Source organism: Hemitrygon akajei, chromosome 9 (assembly GCF_048418815.1).
Source record: "Hemitrygon akajei chromosome 9, sHemAka1.3, whole genome shotgun sequence".
NCBI lineage: Eukaryota > Metazoa > Chordata > Chondrichthyes > Myliobatiformes > Dasyatidae > Hemitrygon > Hemitrygon akajei.
This window is the reverse complement of record NC_133132.1, coordinates 109,959,322-109,986,461: the sequence shown is the minus strand read 5'-3', so window position 1 is coordinate 109,986,461 and position 27,140 is coordinate 109,959,322. Positions and strand designations below refer to the sequence as shown.

Here is a 27,140-nt window from a genome sequence, read left to right as displayed (position 1 = left end):
ACCGTCTGGCTAACCTCTTTCCCTGCCCCACCTTTTTTTATTCTGGCACCTTCACCCATCCTTCTCAGTGCTGAAGAAGGGTCTCAGCCCGAGACGTTGACTATTTATTCTTTTCCAGAGATGCTGCCTGACCAGCAGAGTTCCTCCAGCATTTTTTGTGTGTTGCTTTATAAATTTCTCCCGCTTTTTCCAGTCCTCTGGAGTGGCCTGTCCACACCATTTAGAACGCTCTCCATGGTACATCTGTAACTATTTGTAAGATACTTTGGTGTCATAACAAATCTCCTCAGACTCCTAATGAAATGTAGCTGCTGTCATGCCTTCTTTGTAATTGCATCAGTATATTGAGCCCAGGACAGATTTTCAGAGATGTTGACACCCAGGAACTTGTAACTGTTCACCCTTTCCAGTGCTGATCCCTTGATGAGGACTAGTGTGTCTTCCCTCAACTTCCCCTTCCTGAAGTCCACAATGAAGGCTGTTGTTGAGAGGTGTTGCAATATCAGTTAGACCAAGGAATTGATTGTGGACTTCAGGAAAGGAAAATCTAGGGAACACACAGCAGTTCTCATCAAGGGATCAGCATTGGAAAAGGTAAAAGTGGGTGTGAACATCTCTGAAGCCCAACGTATTGATACAATTATGAAGAAAGCAAACCTGTAGCTATATTCCTTTAGGAGATTTGGTATATCACCAAAGACTCTAGCAGATTTCTACAGATGTATCATGGAAAGCATTCTGACAGGTATATACTACAAATATACAATATATATATATATATATTTCTTATTGTACTTTGTGAATTACAGGATACTGCTGCCACAAGCCAGCAAATTCCATGACATATGCCAGTGATAATAAACGTGATTCTGACTCTGATTCAATAAATCACACAATAGTTGGGCACAGCTCAGTGCCCACCTAAGAAATAGGAAACGTAATTCACAATTTATTGATCATCACTGTGAGTGAAGGTCACAGAAGCTGACCTTAGATCAGCATAGTAGAATAAACGACTCCAGGAGACTGGGGGAGAATCTGTATGAAAGCAGCAACACATTTAATCTCCATGATACAAATTACAGTGATTTGTCTTGAAAAGTTCTGAGGTTCCACTGTGCTAAAACTCAACATCCAATTATAAATTTGTAAAATATAGGAAAAGTTAAAATGTGACTAGCAGAAATTGTTTAATTATTGCCTCTGTAAAGTATAAAGGGAATGGTGTGGTAGACAAGAAGGTAGTTAAGACCTTTTATTGATTATTTCTAATTGGAAAACAGAATGGGAAAGACCACAGACCATAAGACAAAAGAGCAGATTTAGGCTGTTTGGTCCATCAAGTCTGTTCCACCATTCCATCATGGCGGATTTATTATCCCTCTTAGCCCCATTCTCCTGCCTTTTCCCCGTAACATTTCATGCTTTTACTAATCAAGAAACTATCAGACTCCACCTTAAATATACCCAATGACATGGACTCCACAACCATCTGTGGTAATGAAATCCATAGATTCACCACCCTCTGGCAAAAGAAATTCCTCCTCATTTCTGTTCTAAATGGATATCCTTCTATTCTGAGGCTGTGCTCTCTGTTCCTAGACCTCCCCACTACAGGGAACATCCTCTCCACGTCCACTCTATCCAGCCCTTTCAATATTCGATAAGTTTCAGATGGGCAGAAAAAAAAGGAAAACTATAAATGAAGGGGGATGAGAACCAGAGTGCCAGAGCAGATAGTAGAGTGGTTGTGGGGAAAAATGTTGGTAAGCCTGCGTACATAGTCAGGAATCAAAAGGTTGAGCATGTTGAGATTAGTGTTCTGAGTTGTGTATATTTCAGTGCGAGGAGTATTGTAGGAAAGGCAGATGAGCCTAGAGCATGGATCAGCACATGGAATTATGACAATGTAGCATTGAATAAAACTTGGTTGCAGGAGGGGCAGGACTGGCAGCTCAGTATTCCAGGTTTTGTTGTTTTACACATGAGAGGGATTAAAGGGTAGGGGTGGCATTACTAATCAGGGAAAATGTCACACAGTGCTCAGACAGCAGAGCACATCTTCTCAGGCTATATGGGTGGGATTGGGGAATAAGAAAGAGATGACTTCATTAATGGGATCATATTATAGACCACCCAGCAGTTAACAGGATTTAAAGGAGCAAGTTAGTAGAGAGATTGCAGATCGTTGCAAGAAAAATAAGGTGATGCTAGGTAGTTATTATTAAATTTCCACATATCGACCGAGGCTCCCAGAATGTAAAAGGCTGGAAGGGATAGAATTTGTCAGCAAAGTTTCCTTAATCAATAAATTGAGGTCCCACTAGAGAGAGTGCAATACTAGATCTCCTGTTAGGGAATGGGAGAGGACAGATGACCAACATTTGTGTAGGGAACAATTTACATTTAGTGATCAAAATGCCTTCAGTTTTAAGATAGTTATGGGGAAGGATAGGTCTGATAATCTAGTTGAGATTCTAAAGTGGAGAAAGGCCAGTTTTGGTGGTATCAGAAAAGACCTGCTAAGTGTGGATTGGGACAGGCTGTTTGTGGCAAAAGGTGTTCTGGTAAGTGGGAGGTCTTCAAAAGTGAGGTTTTGTGAGTAGTGTTTAAACTACAAAGGTAAGAGGCCCTAGCTAAGAAAAGGTTAGGAGGTCCATAGCAGGTATAGGTAGAACGGAGCAAATGAGGTACTTGAGGAGTACAAAAAAGGCGAGAGAATACTTAAAAAGGAAATCAGGAGGGCTAAAAGAAGACGTGCAATTGCGCTGGCAATCAAAGAGAAGGAGAATCCCAAGGGCTTTTACAGATACATTAAAAGCAAAAGAATAGCAAGGGCTAAAATTAGTCATCTGCAAGATTGGAGTGAACATCCATGCATAGAGCTGCAAGAGATAGGGGAGGCCTTAAGTGGATTGTTTGCATCTGTATTTATTCGGAAGATGGACACCGAGTTTATAGAAATGAGGCAAAACAGCAGTGAGGTCATGGACTGTATACAGATTACAGAGGAGGAGGTGTTTGCTGTCTTGAGGCAAATTAGGGTGGATAAATCCCTAGGGCCTGACAAGGTGTTCCCTCAGACCCTGTGGGAGGCTAGTACAGAAACTGCAGGGGCTCTAGCAGAAATACTTAAAACATCCTTAGCCACTGGTTAAGTCCCAGAGGATTGGAGGATAGCTAGTATTCTGTTATTTAAGAAAAGCTGTCAGAATAAGCCAGCAAATTACAGGCTGGTAAGCCTGACATCAGTGGGTAAACTATTGGAAGATATTCTGAGGGACTGGATATAGAAGTATTTGGATAGGACTGATTAGAGATAGTCAGCATGGCTTTGTGCATTGTAGGTCCTGTCTATCCAATCTAAGAGTGTTATTCGGAGAAGTTACCAGGAAAGTTAATGGAGGCAAGGCAGTGGATACAATATTGTCTACATCGACTTCAGCAAGGCCTTTGACAATGTCCGATATGGGAGGTTCAAACGCTTGGCATTCAAGATGAGCTAGTAAATTGGATTAGACATCGGCTTTGCGGGAGAAGCCAGAAAGCAGTAGTAGATGCTTACTTCTCTGACTGGAGACTGGCATTAGTGCTGTGCCTCGGGGCTCGATGCAGGGTCCATTGTTGTTTGCATTCAATGTCAATGATCTGGATGACAATGTGGTAAACTGGAACAGCAAATTTGTGGATGGGGTGTAATTGACATTGAGGAAGACTATCAAAGCTTGCTGCAGAATCTGGACCAGCCAGAAAAATGGGCTGAGATGGCAAATGGACAGTTAACATAATACTATTACAGCTCAAGGGGTCAGAATTCAGAGTTCAATTCAGGCGTCCCCTATAAGCAAGTTTGTTGATTCCTTCCCATGGGTACATAGTCTTCCATAAGTACTCCAGTTTCCTCTCACAGTCCAAAGATCCAGTTAGTAGGCTCATTGGTCATTGCAAATTGTCCTGTGATTGGACGAGGGTTAAATTGGTGGGTTGCTGGGTGGCACGGTTCAAAGGGCAGGAAGGATAGTTCCATGCTATATCTCCAAGTAAATAAATAAATAAGTTTAATTTTGATAAGTCTAAGGTGTTGCTCCTTGAGAGGACAAACCTACATAGGTCTTACATAGTGAACGGTAGGGCACTGTGAATACAGATCCATAATTCCTTGAAAGTAGCATCACAGAGGGATAAGGTCATAAATAAACTCGTGGCATATTAGCCTTCATAAAACAAAGTATTGAGTACAGAAGTTGGGATGTTTTGTTCAAGTTTTATAGGATGTTATGTTGAAGTTGTATAAGATGTTGGTGAAGCCTAGTCTGGATTATTGTGTGCAGTTTTGGTCACTTACTTACAGGAAAAACGTCAATATTTTCGAAAGAGTGAAAAGAAAATTCACAAGGATGTTGTCAGGACTTCAGTTCCTGAGGTAGAGAATCAATGTTAGGACTTTATTCCCTTGAGTGTAGAAGAATGAGGAGAGATTTGATGGAGGTATAAAAAATTATGTGGGGTATAGACAGGGTCAAAGCAAGCAGACTTTTTCCACCTAGTTTTCCACTGAGACTAGAACGAGGAGTCAAGGACTAAAGATGAAATGTGCAATGGTTAAAGGGAACATAACTTTTTTCATGCAGAGTGTGGTGAGATTGCAGAATGAGCTGCCAGTGGAAGTGAGTTCAATTTCAACATTTAAGAGAAATTTGGATAGGTACACGGATGAGAGAGGTATGGAGGGCTGTTGTCCATATGCAGATCGATAGGACTAGGCAAAATAATAGTTTGGAAGGACTAGATGGGCCAAAGGGCCTGTTTCTGTGCTGTGCTGCTCAATGACTCCATGACTTTATGATTAAAGCACAGTGTCTGTGAGACTCTTTCATCAAGTATGAGGAATAAATAAACATGCAGTTAAAACAAAACTGCACGGATTGAAAAGACAATGAGATTCATTGATTCTGTAATGTACACAACAAAGAGTATTGCCACAGACAGTCTGGGAGATTTAGAGCATAGAGCATTACAGCACCAAACTGGCACTTTGACTCATGATGCTGTGCCAACATTTCAATCTATTAACATCAGTCAAACCCTTGTCCCCTCCCCCCATGGAGCCCTCCATTTTTCTATCATCAATGTAAGAGTTTCTTTAATGCCCCTAATGTATCTGTTTCTACCACCACTCTCACCAGCACATTCCTTGCACCCACTATTCTCTGTATAAAGGACATACCTCTGACTTCCCATAGTGCACGTTAATATGAACAAAACTGAAGATAGCCACAGAATAATTACACAAGCTAATAATATGTCCTTGCAGTTTTAACCTGCCTTGTGCTTCGACAAAGAGAAGTGGTTCATATTTGCTGTGTGTCAGACCTTGTTTGGAGCAGACTGACCACTGCTCTTCCTAAGTGGCACTTCATTGGTGGCAAAGTACTTTGGAAACATGCTGAGGTTGTGGTGAACTACATATACCTGTCTGGACACGCCCCCCCCCCCCCCCCGCTGACTGCTCCTGTGGCTCCTCCCACTGACCGTGGCTCCTCCCACGGACCCCGGTATAAAGGGGATTGGAGTCTGGACCCTGCCCTCAGTCGCCAGGATGTAGCATGGTGGTCAATTGCTGCTTGTTCTTTCTTCCAGCCAATAAAAGCCTATATCTCGCCTCACGTCTCGGAGAGTTATTGATGGTGCTTCAGAGGTCACAAACAGAGTTACGCAAATGCACATCTGTCCTTTCCATGCTAAACCCTCAATATGCTCAATCAGTTGTATGGAGGAGAAAATGCCAGAGTTCCATGATCTTTCTGATTCCAGCATCTCTGGCATGTCAGTATTTATTTTATTGGTTTTTTCCCCAAACTGACAGGAATTCCATACTCTATCCTTCCAATATTGGGCCCATTATTGGCATCTTCTTAAAGAATATTCTTGCTATTCATTTATTGTGGCTGTTTCATTATTGTCACATGTACTGAGATACAGTGAATAATAAGCTTTTGTTTACATGTCTTCCAGAGAGTTAATTCATGCATAAGTACTTTGAGGGAGTACAAAGAAATCAGTACAGAAAGAAGTAAGATTTAAGTCTCAAGAATGTTCCTTGTCATTTTCCAGTACATAAGTGTAAAGGAGAATGAAATGATTGTTACTCTGGATCCAAAGCAGCATAAAAGCACAAAGAACACTACCTCTAGAACACAATAAATATCAATATAAAAGCAATCCTATAAAAACAATGTATATGTGGTTGTATATACTGTACATAAGATTAGCTTATATACATAGACCGTTTGTATGTACATAAAGTGACATGAGATATATGAATATAAGGTGAGGAACAGGAAATGATGAAGTGGTTCATGTGGACGTACTGCTGGTGGGGGTGGTTGGGTGGGTTAAAGGGTGGAGATGTTGATAACCCCACCCATGAAAACTGTTACTGTTACACAGAAAGGGCAATGCCCACAGACAATAAGTACAAGGGCTGTGATGAGGTTCTGATCATCAGGTGGAAACTTCAAGGCTGAAGTCCCATTCAGGAAGCACACTGCATTCCTGGATGTAGAATAGAAATTAACTCATTCTTGAACAAGCTGATTCAGCGGTTGCCTTATTGTTAGGCTGAAGACATGGCTTACAGAATCTGCTCCAATGTCCTTGGCCGCTTGCTGATTATTATGCTGAACACATGCATTAATATAAAAGTAACATATTATTGGTTCAGGACGGTGTCAGATCTCTGCTTGGAAATGTTACTCCAGGTCTCATGCTGGAATCTAAGGATTATCTGAGAACATTAGCTATTTGCTGAGTTTTTTTGAACTTGCTGTTTTTAATACCTTCTGAATGTTAGAAATGTCACTGAGTTACTGGACTGCTGACCTGAGGAGGCTGGTAGATGCAGTCCCAGCACGCTGGGCTTTGACAGGTTGTGGCTGCTGACTCCAGTCTGCTGCCATACAGAGTGCTCCTGTAATTGGATGGGATGCTTTTGTGTTGCTTGTTCTTTGTTCATTGTATAGTTGTAGTTGTTTGAAATTCAATTTACAGAATATTGAAATACACAGACCCTTAAACAATAACCATTTAAAATAATGTGATTGAACATGCTTCTTCAGTTAAGGAGTGCAGTCAAGTCAAATCATCGAAGGAAAATTTATGTCACTCGTGTCTTCCTTTAGAGAAGCAAGGTCTTTTTTCTGGACAATATATGCTCCTTTATACAACTACAGGCTTTCAGTGGTGCTGGAGGAGGGGGAGTTGTTGCTGAGTACCTTGTCACATGAATGGAGTGTTTATAAGACCATAAGACATAGGAGCAGAATTAGGCCATTCAGCCCATTGTGTCTGCTCTGCCATTCCATCATGGCTAATACATTATCCCTCTCAATCTAATTCTCTTACCTTCTCCCTGTAACCTTTGATGCCCTGACTAATCAAGAAAATAGTCATCTCCACTTTAAATATACTCGATGATTTGACCTCTGCAGCCACCTGTGGCAAAGAATTCCACAGATCCACTAATCTCTGGCCACAGAAATTCCTCCTCATCTTTGTTCTAAATGTGCATTCCTCTATTCTGAGGCTGTCCTCTCTGGTCCTAGACTCTCCTCTTATAAGAAACATCCTCTTCACATCCACTCTATCTCTGGTTATACCACACTTCATCAATTGCATAATTTAACCCTGTGGCTGAGTTTGCTGGACAGGGCAATAATTTGTCATGAACTCAAATTATATAGCACCTCAGCAATGTGGATATAATTGATGAGCTTGTGAAAACATTCTCCAGTTCAATTGGACTGATGACAGTGGGCTGGAAGATCTGTGTAATGGTGGGCTGACAGTTGGGTTGACCCCTGGACTGCGAGAGAGCAGAACTATCTGCTGCACACAAGGATTAGTGAGAATCAGCTGGGAGTATTAGACAGTAAGACAAAGGAGCAGAATTAGGCCATTCAGCCCATCAAGTCCTCTGCCATTCCATCTTGACTGGTTTATTATTCCTCTCAACCCGATTTGACTGCCTTCAAAGTTCGAGGTAAATTTATTACCGAAGTATGTATATGTCACCAAATACAACCTTGAGATTCATTTTCTTGCAGGCAATAAATCCAGTAACCATAATCAAAGAAAGGCAACATGAACTGAGTGTATATTCAGTGTGGAAAAGAAAACAAACTGTGCAAATACAAGGCAAAAGAAGAAATGATAATAATAAGTAGATAAGCAATAAATATCAAGAACATGAGATGGGTCGGTAGGTTGTGGGAATATTTCAGTGATGGACAAGTGAAGTTGAGTGAAGTTATCCCCACTGGTTCAAGAGCCCGATGGTTGAGGGGTAAAACCTGTCCCTGAGCCTGTTGGTGGGAGTCCTGAGGCTCCTGTACCTTCTACCTGATGGCTGCAGCGAAAGCAGAACTTTGAACTTTGAGTTGAAACAGCTAACAGACTACCGGTACCTTATGTCACAGTCTTTCAAAAAGTTTCCATTCTGAACTTTCCTCACCAGTCCTGTTGCTACGTTAATTAATCATGTGAAATAATTCATAGAGAAGATACACTATGACTAATCAAGAACCTATCAATCTCCATTTTAAATATATTAGTGACTTGGCCTCTACTACGGTCTGTGGCAATCAGTTTCAAGATTCACCATGTCAGGAGAACAGAGTTTAGAGGAACAGTGAATCAGCCATAATGGAATGGCAGAGCAGACTCAGAGGGCGAAGTGGCCTAATTCTGCTCCTATGTCTTATGGTCTTACAGACAATACTAAGGCTCCTTCCTGCTCTCCTGAAACATTTAATCAACTGGCCTCCACAGCCATCTGTGGCAATGAATTGCACAGCTTCACCACCCTCTGGGTAATAAAATTCCTCTTCATCTCTGTTATAAATGGACATCTCTTTATTCTGTGCCCCGTAGTCCTAGACTCCTCCACTGTAGGAAACATTCTCTCCATATGCAATCTATCTAGGCAGGTTTCAATATTCAAAAGGTTTCAATTAGATCCACCCTCATTCTTCTGAACTCCAGAGCCATCAGGCATTCCTCATGCCTATCCTTCCCAGAATCATTCTTGTGAACCCCCTTTGGACCCTCTCCAATGCCAGCACATCTGTTCTTAGATACAGGGCCCAAAACTGCACCAATGCCTTATAAAGCCTCAGATTATATCCTTACCCTTATATTCTAGTCCCTTTGAAATGAATGCTAACATTGTATTACCTTCCACACCACCAACTCAACCTGCAGGTTAGTCTTTAGGGAATCCCACACAAGGAGTCCCAAGCCCCTTTGCACTTCTGATTTTTGAACTTTCTTCCAAGATGTCATCCACTCCTAGATCCAAGGAGTACGGTAGTAATTCTCATCCTTCCTCTCCACAGTAACTTGCACTAATTACAAGAAGACCCCACCACCGGTACCACCTCGCACCACCTCCAAGCCAGTAATTTCAGTGACCACCCAGAGCAGCACCGAATCAACTCAGGACGCCTACCATGAGAACCGGTCTCAGCGGAGCTCGCCCTGGCCCCAGGAAGGAAAGGGTCTTTATAACTCAACGGACAGCTTGGACAGTACAAAGGCAGTGAACATCGCTTTGGAGACCATGTCAGCACAGCAGCCCGGCGTGAACAGCGGCCGAAACAGCAAGGTCCTAACCCGAGACAAAGCCATCCTAACCCTCGACGTGGGAAAGGCTGAACAGTTCATCAAGAGCCGACGGTCCTCCATAGGGATTCAGGTAAGAAAAGATTTGCTTTATTGGTTATACGTCCATCAAAACATACAGTGTAATGCATCATCATGCGTCCAGCACCAACGTAGCATGTCCACATCACACTAACCCTAACCTCTACGTCTCTGGAATGTGGGAGGAATCACACACAGACACGGGGAGAACATAAAAAATTCCTCACAGACAGCAGCGGGAGCTAAACCTCGAACTTACAGAAGGCATTGTAAAGCATTACGCTAACTGCTTCACTGCGAGACCAACCCACACAGATCTGGGCAAGTACTAGACTGCTGTTCAGGTGCATGTAATGCATTAAATGGGTGTAAATTCAGCAGAATACCCGAAACAGAACAGATTTAGTCCAAAAAACATCTCATTCTGAGTCTCTGATCAAAAAAGAGATCAAACAAGAGCAAAAGCAAATTTGCTGGAGTGACTCAGCAGGTCGGGCAACATCTGTGAACAACCAACATTTTGTGCTATGACCCTTCATCAAGACTGATAAGGAAGGAGGTAAAACCTGAAATCCCTTGTTTATTCCCCTCTGTAGAAGCTGGCTGACTTGCTGAGTTCCTCCATCATTTTGTGGGTGTTATATAAACTTAGAGCAGAACAAGAAACAATCTGCTGAAGGAACTCAGCAGTTCAGGCAGCATCTGTGAAGGGAAATATGTAGTCAATATTTCCGGACAGGAACCTTTGTCAGCACTAAAAGATAGGGGGAAGGTAGTCAGTATGAAGAGGAGGAGCAAGAGCTAGCAGGTAGTGGCTAGATCCAGGTGAGGGGGGTGATGGGTAGATGGAGGAGGGGAGGGTGAGAGTTATGTAAAAGGCTGGGAGATGATGGATGGGTTCCTGGTGAAGCGGGGTGATTGGCAGATGGAGGAGAGTGAACAATTTGGCCCATTACACAGCATTAAAGACCTCCAAGGCCTAGGCGACCAAGAATCAGGTGCAGAGACTGCTCAATGTCTCAGTCAGGGAACCAGGGTGTTCAGGGATTCACGGTTTGGGTTTCAGGAACTGGGGGTTCAGGGGTTGGTGACAGAAACAATCCTGTCTTTGGGGGTGAAATGTGAGGGTTTGGTTTGGAATGGATCTGCCCGATATGGAGGTGAAAAATGGGTCGGAGGAGAATAGAGTCCTATCCTGTGGTGGCACCATCCACCTTGTGTGTTCTCAAGTGGCTGAGAGCAGATCTTCATCAGAAGAGCTAGCGTTATTTCCTGCCATGGCTCCATGGAGCAGTTGTGACCCAGCCGAGGTTCTGGAGCAGTGTGGTTTGAGAGGACATGTTCACAGTCATATTGCACTCCATAGAAGTCACTTCTTTTAGATCTGTGGTTCTGAGACGCACCCCATATCCAACATTTTGGCCTCAGTATCTCAGTTTAAGTCACTGGCTACATTTAAAAAAAAAAATTCCCATGTCCAGAGAGAAATAACCAAGGCATTAATTTGTTTTCCAATAATTATTTCTGATATTTGAATAAGGCAATAGGATGACAGCAATATTATTCAACAAAGAATTAAAAATGTGTGCAATAAGCTGGAAAATTATACTCAGTTACACCATGTTACTCAGATTGATGCTAAACAGGAATTAGTTTGTATTTGGATGTGCATCAGCGAAACAAAACTAATTAGCATACATTTGCAGAGATTTTGATCAACTTATTTAAGATTTTCTGCAAAGTTAAATGATCATAAGTCTGGAAGTTTAGAAGATATTTGTTGTGCCAGATTAGAGGAATGTCACTTTATTTATCACCAATATAATCCAAGCCCTGACTGTCACCTCCAAAAAATCCTAATTGTGCTTCTGACCTAGATTTGTTTGCTTGCATGTTTCGGGACATGCCCATAGGAAAGGTAGCCATGTGTTGGGTAACTGGATATTGTTCTGATGCGGGGTCAATGTGAGCCTCTGACAGCTGCATTGAAACTTCCTTTCTGTTTACTGGTGATTGGTTTATTATCACATGCACCAAGATACAGTGAGAAATTTTATTTTGTATCTCATCCATACAGATTATTTTGAAACAGAACACATTGAGTTACTACAAAGAGAAAAGCAAAGATAGATTGTGAGGTGTAGTGTTACGGAGAAAGTGCAGTGCGGGTAGACATCTCAGAGCAAGGACAGTGACAAAGAAAAACCGCGGGATCAAGATTTGATATTTATTGCTCAAGAGCTCTGTCCAAGTGTCAAGTAGCAGGAATAGAAGTTGTTCTTAAGACTGGTGGTACATGTTTTTAAGCTCTTGTGCCTGATCAGTGGGGGCAAAGAGACAAGGATCAGGGTGAGTGGGGTCCTTAATGTTGTTCACTGCTCTCCTGATACAATTGACCCTAAATTGAGTGGGGGAAAAAATTGTAAAGGATGTGGAGAGTCTACAGAGAGATGGATAGGTTAATGAGTGGGCAAATGTCTGGCAGATGGAGTACAACATTGATAAATACAAAGTCATCCACTATGGAAGAAAAAACTAATGATCAGATTATTATTTAAATGATTAAAGATTGCAGCATGCTGTTGTGCAGAAGAATTTGGGAGTGCTTGTGCATGAGTCTTGGTTTGCAGGTGCAACATGTTATCAAGAAGGGAAATGGAAAGTTGGCCTTCGTTGCCAGAGGGGGTGGATTTAAGTACAGGGAGATTATGCTGTAACTGTGCAGGGTACTGGTGAGGCCACACCTGGAGTACTGCATGCAGTTCTGGTCTTATTACTTGAAGAAAGCTATAGTGGCTTTGGAGACAGTACACCAGTCTGATTCTGGAGATAAGGGTGTTAGCCTAAGAGGAGAGATTGAGTCACCTGGGACTATACATATTGGAATGCAGAAGAATGTGAGAGGATCTTATAGAAACATATCAAATTAGGAAAGGGATAGATAAGCTAGGGGCGGGGAAGTGGGGGAGACTAGAACTAGGGTACATAGCCTCAGGATTCGGAAAGATAGATTTAGGTTGGAGATGAGAAAAAAGCTGCTTTTCCCAGAGAGTAGTGAACCTGTGGACTTCTGTACCCAGAGAAGCAGTAAAGGCTATCTTAATAAATATACTTCAGATAGATTTTTGCATAGTAGAATTACGGGCTATGGGCAAAGCCAGGAAGGTGGAGCTGACTCCATGGCCAGATCAGTCACGATCTTATTGAATGACGGAGTAGGCTTGACAGGCCAGGTGGTCAAACCCTGTTCCAAGTTATGATCCTCTTATACAGTGGTTCACTCATGTTACTGAATTGCAAATTAGCCTACATTAGAGAAGAATCTATGGGATGTGCACACTGATGTAAGAATTATGACTTCATAACTCAAAAAGAAAAACAAAGTTAAATTCTTTCTTTCACTGTGCACTTCATTAGTACAGTGTACATTGTGCAGAATGATTTGATACCATGGTTGTCTAAGCAGGTAGGAACGGGATGGGATTTGAAAGGAAAAAGCTAAGGATTTCCTGAGAATTGTAATGAGAATGCATATCCTGGGTTAATGGGACAGATGGGGAATTGAGGGGTGCGATGGCCTGGTCTCTTCGAAAGCTGCTATCGATCTGTAACTAGGACGTGCTTATGTGTTTGCTGTACCAGGTGGATGCAGTGGAGACAACAACTGACTCGGACACGGATAGCAGGGGCCTTCGGGAATACCACTCCATTGGAGTCCAGGTGGAAGATGAAAAGCGGTAATTCATGCGAGAAACGAGTGCTCTTGCAAAACAAACAATCTGCTTTTATCTAAACAAATGACAAGGGAAACATCTGGTCAGAGAAATCACAGTTGCTAAGGAGATTTGGAAAGCAAATGCAAATTGGAACTAGTTAATTCCCAGCTGCGTTTCATGCATCCCTATTATACTAACACACCAAGTGTGAACAAATCAAAATTAAGTTCTCCAATGTTTCTGTTTCATGTATTTATTTAGATTTACAGCTCAGAAAGACCCTTCTGGCACAGCAACCCACCCACTTAACCCTAGCCTAATCACAGGACAATTTACAATGACCAATTAACCTACTAACCTGTATGTCTTTGGACTGTGAGGGGAAACCAGAGCATTTGGAGGAAACATTCACACACGGGAAAAATGTACAAATTTTCTTACAGAGGATGCTGAAATTGAACTCTGATCTTTAACACTGTCATCTGTAATAGCATCATGCTAACTATTACACTACTGTGGCACCTTAGAAGTGCCCTTCAAAGGTTTCAAGGGTGCATTTAATGTCAGAGAAACGTATACAATATACATTCTGAAATACCTTTTCTTCACAGCCATCCACGAAAACAGAGGAATGCCCCCAAAGTATGAATGACATTTAAATGTTAGAACCTCAAACCCCCCCCACCCCCAGCTCCCCCCCCTCACATGTAAGCGGCAGCAAGACAACAATCCACCCTCCCCCACCAGCAAAAAAAGCATCGGCCCCCACCACTGAGCACTCAAGTGTGCTGCAAAGTCACAGGCTACTCGTTCACCCGGTATTCGACATACCACAGGCTCTCTCTCTCCCTGATAAGGGAGAAAGAGATGTCTCCATTTCACAGCAAGAGAGGTTATTTGTAGGATAGAGCCAAAATTATTGAGGTTGCCACAGCAGAGTTTGTACAGTTTATTCGGGCTAATGGAAGAAATGCAAGCTGAAAGATCACTGCCTGAGACTGAGACAGACTTAATGGAACTCACGGCCAAACTACTCAAGTCCAGTCTGTTTGAGTTTATTGTCATGTGCACAAGTGCAGTGAAGTGCAGGTGCAATGGAAAACTTGCTGGCAACAGCATCACTGGCATATACATGCAGATCAAGTCAAGTCAAGTCACCTTTATTGTCATTTCGACCATAACTGCTGGTACAGTACAGAGTAAAAACAAGACAACGTTTTTCAGGACCATGGTGCTACATGAAACAGTACAAGATCTACACTAGACTACAGACCTACACAGGACTGCATCAAGTGCACAAAACAGTGCAGGCAGTACAATAAAGACAATAGGCACAGTGGAGGGCAGTAGGTTGGTATCAGTCTGGCCTCTGGGTATTGAGGAAATGGCACACAGAACATGAACTATACATAAGCTAAACCAGACAGTGAAGAAAGATTGAGCAAGACAAGACATTAGGGTAAAATCAAAACCAGCGACAAGTCCATGGTGGTGCAAGAGGTGGTCTAACGTATGCAGTTGGGATTGTACAGGTTGGTTCAAGAACCTGATGGATCTAATCAGTCCAGTGCTTTCCTGGATTAGATTTCAAATCTGTAGCCTCCATAAACAAAATCACTCAAAGCCAGTACACATTCGCATCGTACATTCTGACCTCCCAATTTAGCAATGTTGTGATTATAAGATGTTTATCTTGGAACACAGAACAGTACTGAATATTACACTCCATTTGGCCGACAATGTTGTGCTAACTTTTAACCTATTACTCTAAGATCAATCTGACCCTTCCCTCCTACATAACCCTCCATTTTTCTATCATTCATGTGCCTATGTAAGAATTTCTTAAATGTCCCGAATGTATCCATCATCCCTGGCAAAACATACATCCCAAAACACACCACTGTATAAAAAACCTATCTCTGACATCCCCCTAAACTTTCTTCCAATCAATTTCTTCAATTCAAAGCAAAGGAATACTTTGCTTTGAAACCCCTCAGTGACTTTGACATTCCCTCTCTCTATAAACTTTTCCAACCCTGCAAATTTTAATGATTTTTCATCTTATCCAGCTTTGTCCTCTATCACAGCCCCTATTTTAGTGCATCACTATTGGCTACTGTTCCTTGACTTGACAACATTAATGAAAGAAAACTGGAAGAAAAATGGAGGGCTATGTGGGAAGAAAGGGTTACAATGATCTTAGCAACACACACAAAATGCTGGTGGAACGCAGCAGGCCAGGCAGCATCTATAGGAAGAAGTACTGTTGATGTTTCAGTCCTGATGAAGGGTCTCAGCCCGAAACGTCAACTGTACTTCTTCCTGTAGATGCTGCCTGGCCTGCTGTGTTCCACCAGTGTTTTGCATGTGTTTCTTGAATTTCTAGCATCTGCAGATTTCCTTGTGTTTAAATGATCTTAGAGTAGGTTAAAAGAACAGCACAACATTGTAGGCCAAAGGGCCTGTCTTGTGATGTACTGTTCTGTGTTCTATTTTCTAAGTTTACAAGACCTTAACCCCTTTCCATCTTTCATTATTTTATTCCTTAAAAATGACTCCTTGACAGCGCTTTCAGTCAAAGATCCATGTGCGCCTTCTCAATCCTTGTCTACTGCAATTGGCACTCCTCGTGCAGCCTCTGCTGTATCAGTGAAAACCAGCACAGACAGAACAAATGTTTTGCCAAACACCTCTGCTCTGTCTGCAGTGGCCGTCCCAAGCTCCCAACTGCCAGACTCCCCTCCCCATTCCCATGGCAACCCGTCTGCCCTCGGCCTCTTCCAATGACTGGTGAGATCAAGCACAAGCAGAGGAACATCACCTCATGTCACCTCTGGGTTGTCTACAGTCCAACTGCATGGACACCGTAATCTCCAATTTTAGGTAACACTTCCCTCTGAAGGGTTCTTTCCCCACTTCCCCCACACCCTTCCTCCTTCTTTCATTCTGAAGCTGGTCCTGCCTTTGAGGTTTAATATCACTAGCACGTCATGGAATTTGTTGTTTTGTGTCAGCAGGACACAATGCTTAATAATAATAATTTAAAAAACTATAAATTGCAATATGAAATATATTTTAAAATTAAATTAAATAAGTAGTGCAAAAAGAGAGCCAAAAAAAAGGAAAAAAATAGCAAGGTAGTTTACATGAGTTCATTGTCTATTCAGAAATCTGATGGTGGAGGGGAAGAAGCTGTTCCTAAAATGTTGAGTGTATGTCTTCAGGCTCCTGTCCCTCCTCCCTGATGGAAGCAAGAGAAGAGAAGCATGTCCTGGGTGATGGGGGTTCTTAATGATGGATGCTGGCTTTTCCCCTACATCCCATGTGACTTACCCTTCTGGATTATCCTGTCATGCAGAACTTTATCAAAGAACTTTATAAAGACCATAGGGACAACATCCACTACCATAACTTCATCTATCCTCTTGGTTTAACAGATTTGTCATGCACAAAGCTATGCTGAATGTCCCTAATTACACCTTGTCTCTCCAAATCTTATCTCCCTGAATTCCCTCCAGTAACTTACCCAGCACTCATGTCAGACTCTCCAGTCTGTATTTCCCTGAACAGTTTTATACATGTTTAACTGACTGTACTTTTAGCTGAATATAACAACACACTTGCATTAAGAACTCCCTGGGTACAGTTCAGATAACAAAAAAAATAACCATAGAATATGACTGATATTAGGAAACTTCTCTAAGGATAAGCAAGAGGAGCGAGTTACAGACAGCCATTTCTCAGCAGCAACAACTGAATAATTTATGTGAGGAGTTACACTTGTTTGTTTATCACCTGGTGACGCTGAAGAAATTCTGAATGAAAAATGAAAACCAACTGATTCGCATATTGATGACAAGGAAATAACTTTTAGGGGTTAAACCTGTAATGCGGCTATTATTCCAAGTGACTATAAACCTCGACGCCAACATTATTTTAACTCCCTGTGGACTGGAAAACTCGCAAGTATTTGAAGTGCAGCTTTTTTGTTCAATTCTCATTCACAATATTCATTGACTCATGTAGATAAAAAGCAGACATTTATCAGAGTGAGCTTCAAAGATTAGAATTGTAGACCTGCAGAAAGCAGAGAATGGGATCCCATCTGCAGCTCTTCAGAGTAACATCCTCACTGTGAATAAGGGGGCAATGTTCTGATATTATCCTACCACCATCAGTTCTGGAACCAGTGTGGATAACTTCACTCACCTCAATTCTGAACAGAATCCACAACCTACAGATCTCACTTTCAAGGACAATACAACTCATGTTCTCAGTATTATTTATTTACTTATTTGTTTGTTGTTTGTCAGTTTTGGCTGTATAGTTTTTTAAAATTCTATTGTATTTCTTTATTTACAAAGTTCAAAGTAAATTTTATTATTAAAGTACATATATGTCACAATATACAACCCAGAGATTCATTTTCCTGTGGACATACTCAGCAAATCTATACAATAATAACTATTATAGGATCAATGAAAGATCAACCAGAGTGCAGAAGACAACAAACTGTGCAAATACAAATATAAATAGTAATAAATATCAAGAACATGAGATAACAAGATAATGAGTCCTTAAAGTGAGATCATTGGTTGTGGGAACTAATTTCTTGTAGTTCCTGTAAATGCCTGCAAGAAAATTAATCTGAAGTAGAAAATGGTAACATACAGTATAAACTGTATAGTAAATTTGCTTTGACTTGGCATTCAGGTGTTGAATTCTTACCCTTTCCAATGTGGTCTAGTCAATCTGCTGCATCAGGAGCAAACAGAAGAAATTTATTTCCCCTGTTCATTCATTCAGCAGCTCATCTCGTTATTCTGTCTCACAGGCGAGGGCGATTCAAGCGCTCCAATAGCGTGACAGCAAGTGTGCAGGCTGACCTTGAGCTCGAAGGGTTTCCTGGTCCAGTAACCACTGAGGACAAGGCACTTCAGTTTGGTTCTTCATTCCAGCGTCACTCTGAGCCCAGCACCCCTACCCAATACACAGGACTCAGGACTGTACGCACACAGGGTCTGCTGAGCTACAGAGAGGACTATCGGACACCCACCGACATCTCCAATTTTCCACCTCCTGACCCGTGGCTGGAGCCCACCCATCAGGCTGTAGAACCCGGACGAATGTCTCCATGTCGACGGGATGGACAGTGGTTCATGAAGCTGCTGCATGCAGAAACCAAGCGAATGGAAGGATGGTGTAAGCAGATGGAGAGAGAGGCTGAGGAGAATGACCTGTCAGAAGAAAGTAAGAATATCTCTCTTTCTTTTCTTCTCACACATCCATTAAATCTGCCTCAAGTTTAGTTAGCATGTGTGATTACAAATGTTGCACGCATATAAAGTTAATAACAAGTCCCTTGAGTATTAGTGAACAGAGGGATCTTGAGGTCCAAGTATTGTGTGTAGTTCTGGTCACCCCATTACAGGAAGGATGTCAACACTTTGGAGAGGGTGCAGAAGAGGTTTCCCAGGATGCTACTGTATTAGAAGGTATGAGCTGTAAGGAGAGGCTGGATAAACTTGATGTGTTTTCTCTGGAGTTACAGCGGCTCAGAGGAGATCTGATAGTTTATAATATTATGAGTGGCACAGAAAAGATAGACAGTCAAAGTCTTTCAGAGTAAAAATGTCAAGTAATAGAAGACATGGATTTATAGTGAAAGGGGAAAAGTTCAAAGAATATGTGAGAGGCAAGTTTTATCTTTACACAGAGAGTGGTAGGTGCCAAGAATGGGCTGCCATGGTGGAAGTAGTGGTGTTTAAGAGGTTGTTAGACAGAGACATGAATAACCAGGGAATGGAGGGGTATGGATCAAGAAGGCAGGCAGATGGGTTTCATTTTAAATTGGCATTGTTCATCACAAATTTTGGAAAAATTATTGGGAAGGATTGAATCAGTTAGGACTTAATTACCTGGAGCTCAAGGAGAAATTTGATATGATGGGTCCAGATAGGATTAATGCAAGCAGGCTTTTTCCCCCACTGAGTTTGGGCAAAACTAGAACAAGAGGTCAGGGGTTAAGGGTGAAAGATGAAACATTTATTGGAAGATGAAATACTTATCAGAAGGTGGCACAAGTGTGGAACAAGCTACCAGCAGAAGTGGAGGATGCGGGATTTCAACATTTAAGAGAAGTTTGGATAGGTGCATGGATGGGAGGGATAAGGAAGGCTGTGGTCTAGGTGCAGATCAGTGGAACTAGGCAGAGTAACAGATCAGCAGAAACTCGATGGGCCAAAGGACCTGTTTCGGAGCTATGTGTTTGGAGATGACTGAAGACATAGAAAAAATCTTACAGTGGAAGTGGCAGTATAGTACATGTCACCCAGCCCATTCCCTTACTGCAGAATCAATCAGTTATATCTTCTCCTTGTCATTCTTTCCTTCATTTCATTTCAAGTGCTGTAATCTGTCCTTCACTCATCAGGACATGATGATTTCCCTGCTCTGGTCTCAGTGTCTCTCCAACATTATTTACTTCAGTCTGACTGTGTCTCTTCGGTCACAAAGTAGTACAGCACAGAAACTGGCCTTTAAGTCCATCACCTTTACTTCAATAAAATCTAAGGTTAAATATTTCCTGAGCACATTCTATATTATCATTTTCAAATACTAATTGTTTCATTTCTCAGTTCCTTGTAAAATCCCTAGGGTTTAGTGCCGTACATTAATTGATTTGTTTTAAGTTAGGTCCCTCTTAAAAGATAAAATCACAGTACACAGACACTATTCATAAAATCACAGTTGCACATAGTACAGCACAGAAACAGGCCACTCTGACCTCAATGTACTGAAGGCAACGCCAAATCAAACTAACTTCTTTCTACCTGCACATGATCTATATCCTTCCATTCCCTGTGTTTTTAAGTGTCTAACAGCTTCTTAAATGCTTCAATCGCATCTGCATCCACTACCACCCCAGACAGTGCATTCAAGGAACCTACCACTCTCTGTGTAAAAAAATTGCACCCCACATCTCCTTTAAACATTCCCCTGAGAATTAGACATTTCTACCCTGGGAAATCTGATTGTCTACTCTATTTGTGCCTCACATAATTTTATAAACATACATCAGGTCTCCCTTCATTCTCCATCGCTCCAGAGAAAACAATCCAAGTTTGACAGCCTCTCCTTATTACTCATACCCTCTAATTCAGGCAGCATTCTGGTGAACCGCTTCAGTCCCCTCTCCAAAGCTTCTACATCCTTCTTGTTATGAGATGACTAGGACTATACACACTAGGAGAGGAAAGTTACTTTTCAGAATCTGAATCAGAATCAAGTTTATTATCATTGACGTATGTCATGAAATGTGTTGTTGTGCAGAAGCAGTTCAATGCAAGTCATAACATTACTATAAATTACAATAAGATAAATAAATATTGGGAAAAGAGAGGAAAATAATGAGGTCAAACATAAGAGGTTAGTTAGGAAGATTCAGTCGCTAGGTATTCATGGTGAGGTAGTAAATTGGATTAGACATTGGCTCAATGGGAGAAGTCAGAGAGTGGTAGTGGAGGATTGTTTCTCTAAGTGGAGGCCCGTGACTAGTGGTGTGCCACAGGGATCAGTGCTGGGTCCTTTGTTATTTGTCATCTAAATCAATGACCTGGATGATATGAAATTTGCAGATGATACAAAGATTGGAGGTGTAGTGGACAGTGAGGAAGGTTTTCAAAGCTTGCAGAGGGATATGGACCAGCTGAAAAAATGGGCTGAAAAATGGCAGATGGATTTTAATACAGACAAATGTGAGGTATTGCACTTCAGAAGGACACACCAAGGCAGAACATACAAGGTAAATGGTAGGGCACTGAGGAGTGCAGTAGAACAGAGGGATCTGGGAATACAGATACATAATTCCCTATAAGTGGCGTCACAGGTAGATAAGGTCGTAAAGAGAGATTTTGGCACATTGGCCTTCATAAATCAAAGTATTGAGTATAAGAGTTGGAATGTTATGGTGAGGTTGTATAATACATTGGTGAGGCCGAATTTGGAGTATTGCGTGCAGTTTTGGTCACCTGACATTGATAAGGTTGAAAGAGTGTAGAGAAAGTTTACTAGGATGTTGCCGGGACTTGAGAAACTGAGTTACAGAGAAAGGTTGAATAGGTTAGGACTTTATTCCCTGGAGCATAGAAGAATGAGGGGAGATTTGATAGAGGTGTATAAAATTATGATGGGTATAGATAGAGTGAATGTTAGCAGGCTTTTTTCCACTGAGGCAAGGGGAGAAAAAAAAACAGAGGACATGGGTTAAGGGTGAAAAGGGAAAAGTTTAAAGGGGACATTCGGGGGGAGTGTGGAATGAACTGCCAGTTGAAGTGGTGAATGCGGGCTCACTTTTAACATTTAATAAAAGCTTGGACAGGTACATGGATAAGAGGGCTATGGAGGGATATGATCTAGATGCAGATCAGTGGGACTTGGTAGAAAAATGGTTCGGCACAGCCAAGAAGGGCCAAAAGGTCTGTTTCTGTGCTGTAATGTTCTATGCTTCTAAATCACAAACAAGAGAAAATCTGAAGATGCTGTAAATTCGATCAACACAAACAAAATGCTACAGGAACCCTTCGGCAGGGCATGAAGGGTTTTGGCCCGAAATGTCGACCGTACTTTTTTCCGTTGACACTGCCTGGTCTGCTGAGTTCCTCCAGCATTTTGTGTGTGTTGCTCGAAAATAGTGAAGTAGTGTTCATGGGTTCATGGACTGTTCAGAAATCTGATGGAGCAGAAGGAGTTGTATCTAAATCATTGTGAGTGGGTCTTTAGGCTCCTCTTGTACCATAAGAACTGAAATTGGAAAGAAATAAAGTAGTCAAGAATTTATTTGACAATATACGTGAATAACCTATATTTTTATGTGGAGTCACAATATAGTACACTCTCAAACATGAAGCAATTTAAAATAAGCATCAAATATTTTTAGCTTACAGTGAATGATTTTTCCCATCAGCTGAACAGCCAAGCACTTGCATTTGTCACAGGCTCCCAGGGAGGTTTTCCAATGAGCCAGCAGGGCTTGGAGCTGTCCCCCTTCACTGTGCAGGGGCCATCAGCACCACAGATAGTGGGTCCAAAGATGCCAATGACAGATTAAGCATTGGGCATTGAGACTCCTGCAGAAGCACATAGATTATCTGGGTAGTAGTGCTGCCTCTGGGTTGGAACGTTCCATTGGATACTGGTACTTTTGTGTTCCAAAGGTTCTGTCGAAGTCAAGAATGAGGAACAAAACTTATTGCTCATGATCATTTGCATTGATTGGCAATCATTGATAAGCAGACTGATGAGACCGATGGCAGAGGAGCTGCATGGCCTCGGTCGTTGTGCAGACCAGGTCTTCGTGCCTTGGGGGCATCTGTTGCAGCTGCCAGGGAAGGAAACAATGGAGCTGGCTGGGTTTTGTGCTGGGCTGGGGGCTGGCCCCTCCTGTCAATGCTGCTCTCCAGTGTTCACTTGGTGAAAGACAAGCTGGATTGCATTCATCTGAAGCTGCATTTGCATGAGATGAGGAACTACTGTAGGCTTGATCTTGTGGAAATGTGGCTACAAGACAACGTCCATGCACCATCAATCTTCAGGCCATGACACTCAGATACTATATTATAATTATTTTAGTTTTGTTTTTTGTTACTTTGTTTTTCTGCCACCATAGTTATATGTGCTACATACATTGTGTGCTGTGTGTGACTTTTAGCATTGTGTTTTGTGCCTTGGCCCTGGAGGAATGCTGTATCGTTTGGCTGTATTCACGTGTAAGGTTGCAAGACATTTAAAATTGAACGAACTTGTTTTATTAAGTGTTTCAAGAGTGGAAAATGAACAAGAGAATTAGACATAATTAGGTGTACAAAATTACGAGGGGTATACATAGGGTAAATGCAAGGAGAGTTTTTTCCCATTGAGGTTGTCTGAGACTAGACGTAGACCTAAAGATCACGGGTTAAGGGTGAAAGGTCAAATGTTTAAAGGAAACCTGAGGAGGAATATCTTCACTCAGAGTGTGGAACGAGTTGTCAGTGGAAGTAGTGGATGCAGGATCAAGTGCAATATTTAAGAGAAGTTTGAATTGGTACATCAATGGGAGGGGTATTGGGGGATATTGGCCAGGTGTAGGTTGATGGGACTGGGCATATTAACAGTTCAGCATTGACTAGATGGGCTCAAGGGCCTGCTTCTGTGCAGTAGTACTCTATAACTCCTTGACTCTAAGAAAGAGTAGCCAAAGAGAACAAAGAAAAGACAAAGGAAAATACAGTTGTGGTTGTCTCAAACTCTGACAAAAGATAACAAAATTCCAGTGGTTACAACTAACCTATAAAATAATCAGATTAAATTGGAGTGACACCTGCTACAGAAAACTCAGAAGCTTCGAGAAAAATGCAGAAGCGACTGGTCCGCAATTGCTGGAAAATTCATTGATTTGTGTAAAATACAAGCAAGCATAGGAGAGTTAAAGCACAAGGAAAATAACAATTCTACACCCCAAGCCAACAGTACAGTTGAGCATGAGGTTATCAGTTAGCTGGACTTTGGGGGAGCTTCACAACAAAGAAAGATGTCAAATGGGGCGCACTTAAGGTCATAACATAACTGAAAGTTAAGAGACCAATTATAGGAATAAGCAGCTGGTAGGTGGTGCGGCCTGCCACAGTGGTCATGTGGTGCTTTCTGTCATGAGCACTAGTGTGTCAACAAGACCAGTGAAAGTGGAGTTAGATAGGTGCATGGGAAAAGATGGTCACTAAAGAGTATAGGGAATAAGCTGAAAGGTTCTTGTTACAGTGACCAGCACACACTTCACAATCTGATTTGCTCTCCCTCCCCTCAATTATTGTAGAACTGGTAAAGATCAATAGACATAAGAAGTCTAAACAATATTCACAGCTTTAAACATCTTGCATTCAAAGTGAAATTTCTGTTGAAAGAAAAATGCCAGATAGTTGTAAGACACTAATGAAGAAAGAACATTGCAGGGAAATCCTTCCTGGTGGCACTGAATAAGAACATTTTCTGCAATAATTTGATACCAAAACTAACACAGCGGTGCCTTCTGTTTTATGGTGTGTTGCATTATGCTTATTACACACATCAAACTGTGATAGGAGAATACGCTGATTCCAAAATGAAGACAAGATTTAAATCAGAAGGCCCTGCATAATTGCATGATTAATTTAACCTGATTAGTCCATAATTAAGAAATCCATGCAGCTGTTTGTGGAAGGATTGTTGTTGAAGTGATTGCCTTTACGTAGATTCATGCTCATTGAGATGTTAAATACCATCTATTATACAAAAACAATGTCTATTTTTAAAAAAAACCTGGATTCTATTGTTTCTTACTCCACAGAACTTCTGCATGTCAGGAATTAATTAATTCCAGAATAATGTGTGCAATAATGCTTACTTCCAATTTTATAACATTTGATTTAATTGAGAACAATAAATGGCTGTTAGAAAGTTTATCTAAGATTAGCAATCATGCAGCTTAAAGGAAAATTAACAGGAAGATTTCTATGAAGAAGTAAATTTATAAATTCAAAAACACGATAAACATTCATTTACATTCCCTTACTTTATTGTTACCAGTCACCCTTTTCGCACAGAGTTTGAATTTGACAGTATTAATTGTAACCCTAGACTGGCATCTTATTGTAAGTACTTTCTTCCAGATTTGACAGTATGGAATGGAGGTGAGTCATAATGAAGAAGGTACAGAAAAGGTCACTGACAATACATCCACAAGCTAAATAAGAGGGGATTAAACCCAAACGTGAAGAGGTTCAGTGGCTTAATGTATTTTGCTTCATCTCATCCTCAGCACTGGGGAAAATTCGGAGCGCAGTGGGGAGCGCACAGCTACTGATGTCTCAGAAATTCCAGCAGTTTTACTGGCTTTGCCAGCAGAATCTGGTAGGTTCCATTTCCTCGCTTCTATTCTACAGCTCTGCTCTGCGGTTGTGATGTCAATTCTTGTAACCCAATTCTTGCAAGCAATTTTGATTTGGTAGTAGTGGAGCAATTACCAGGAACTTCTAGGCCAGAGCGAAGCTGCCCACTTTACAGTGTCATCCTTCACCTCTGTTTTCAGTAACTGGGTTGGTGAACCGGCACCTCTCGTTAATACTGTCTGCAAACAAAGGCGGACAGCTTTATCTGAGGTAGCCTTTCCTCTGCAACAGACACAAAAGGTGGAGGGTAGCAGCAGGTCAGGCAGCATCTATGGAGGGGAATTAACAGTTGCCATTTCAGGCTAAGACCCTTCATCAGGACTGGAAAGGAAAGGGACAGAAGCTGGAATAAGAAGGTAGGAGGAGAGCAAGGAGTACAAGCAAGCAGGTGATAGCTGAGACAAGGTTGACAGAGGATGTGGGTGGGGGGAGGGGGGATGAAATGAAAATCTAGGAGACGATACTTGGGAGAGGTAAGGAACTGAAGAAGGAATCTGATAGGAGAGAATAGTGGACCAGGGAAGAAAGGGAAGGAGGAGGGGCACCAGAGGGAGGTGAAGAGAAGAGAAGGGTTGAGAGGGGATCCAGAATGGAGAATGGAACAAGACATAAAGGGGAAACATTACCAGAACTTGGAGAAACTGATAATCGTACCACTAAGTCAGAGAATAACCAGACAGAATGAAAGGTATTGCTCTTCTAACCCACCCTCTTCTGCCAACAAGCTGACCCCCAGTCCCCTTCCCTACCCATATTAGAACTCACAATGTGGTGGGGTAATGGGTATGACACGTGGACCAGCAGGCTGTAGGCATCTGGTCGGTAGTCCCATGATTGTACTATATTTTAGTGGGATTTTTGAGATTAGTTTTATTTGCCACATGTACATCGAAACGTACAGCGGTGTGCTGACCAACACAGTCTGAGGGAAGCCCACAAGTGTCACCATGATTCTGGCACCAACGTTACTAACCTTAACCTGCACATCTTTGTAACGTTGAAGGAAACCAGATCACTTGGAGGAAACCAGAAGTGGGAATCAAAGCCCAATTGGTGACTGATGGTGCTAAAAAGTGTTTCTGCTAATTGCTACACTACCACGCCATTTGTGATATTTCTGCTTGACCTTTGACAGTCCCATAGACTACATCACACTATCTTCTCTATAAACTTCCAATGTTCCCAATCACACAGCAACTTATATGTGCTTCCTACATTCTGATCAATCATTAGATTTTAAGACCTTAAGATCATAAGATATAGGAGCAGAATTAGGCTATTTGGCCCATCGAGTCTGCACTGCCATTTCATCATCGCTGATCCAATTTTCCTCTCGGCTCCAATCACCTGGCTTCCCCCTGTATCCTTCATGCCCTGACCAATGAAGAATCTGTCAACCTCTCTTAAATATACACAAAGGCTTGGCTTCCACAGTGACCTGTGGCAAAGAATTCTAGAGACGTTCCACCCTCTGGCTAAAGAAATTCCTCCTCACCTCCATTCTAAAAGGATGTCCCTCTATTCTGAGGCTATCTCCTCTGGTCTTAGACTTTCCCACCATAAAAAAACATCCTCTCCACATCCATTCTATCAAGACTTTTCACCATTCGATAGGGTTTCAATGAGGTCACCCCCATTCTTCTGAATTCTAGCGAGGATAGGCCAGAGCCATCAAACGCTCTTCATATGACAAGCCATTCAAACCAGGAATCATTTTCATGAACCTCCCTTGAATGCTGTCCAGTTTCAGTACAGCCTT

The 27,140-nt window shown here is 41.8% G+C and overlaps 1 protein-coding gene across 8 annotated transcripts in view; it reads left to right on the top strand.

Annotated features, from left to right (window-relative positions):
• Nucleotides 1-27,140, top strand: part of dlgap2a (discs, large (Drosophila) homolog-associated protein 2a) — a 571,596-nt gene that overhangs the window by 531,881 nt on the left and 12,575 nt on the right. For all 8 annotated transcript variants that reach the window (XM_073056782.1, XM_073056777.1, XM_073056775.1 and 5 more), the window contains 4 exons: nucleotides 9,396-9,754; nucleotides 13,345-13,439; nucleotides 18,253-18,668; nucleotides 25,252-25,343. In XM_073056782.1, coding sequence (XP_072912883.1) covers nucleotides 9,396-9,754; nucleotides 13,345-13,439; nucleotides 18,253-18,668; nucleotides 25,252-25,343 — 962 coding nt within the window. The remainder of the gene's footprint in view (nucleotides 1-9,395; nucleotides 9,755-13,344; nucleotides 13,440-18,252; nucleotides 18,669-25,251; nucleotides 25,344-27,140) is intronic.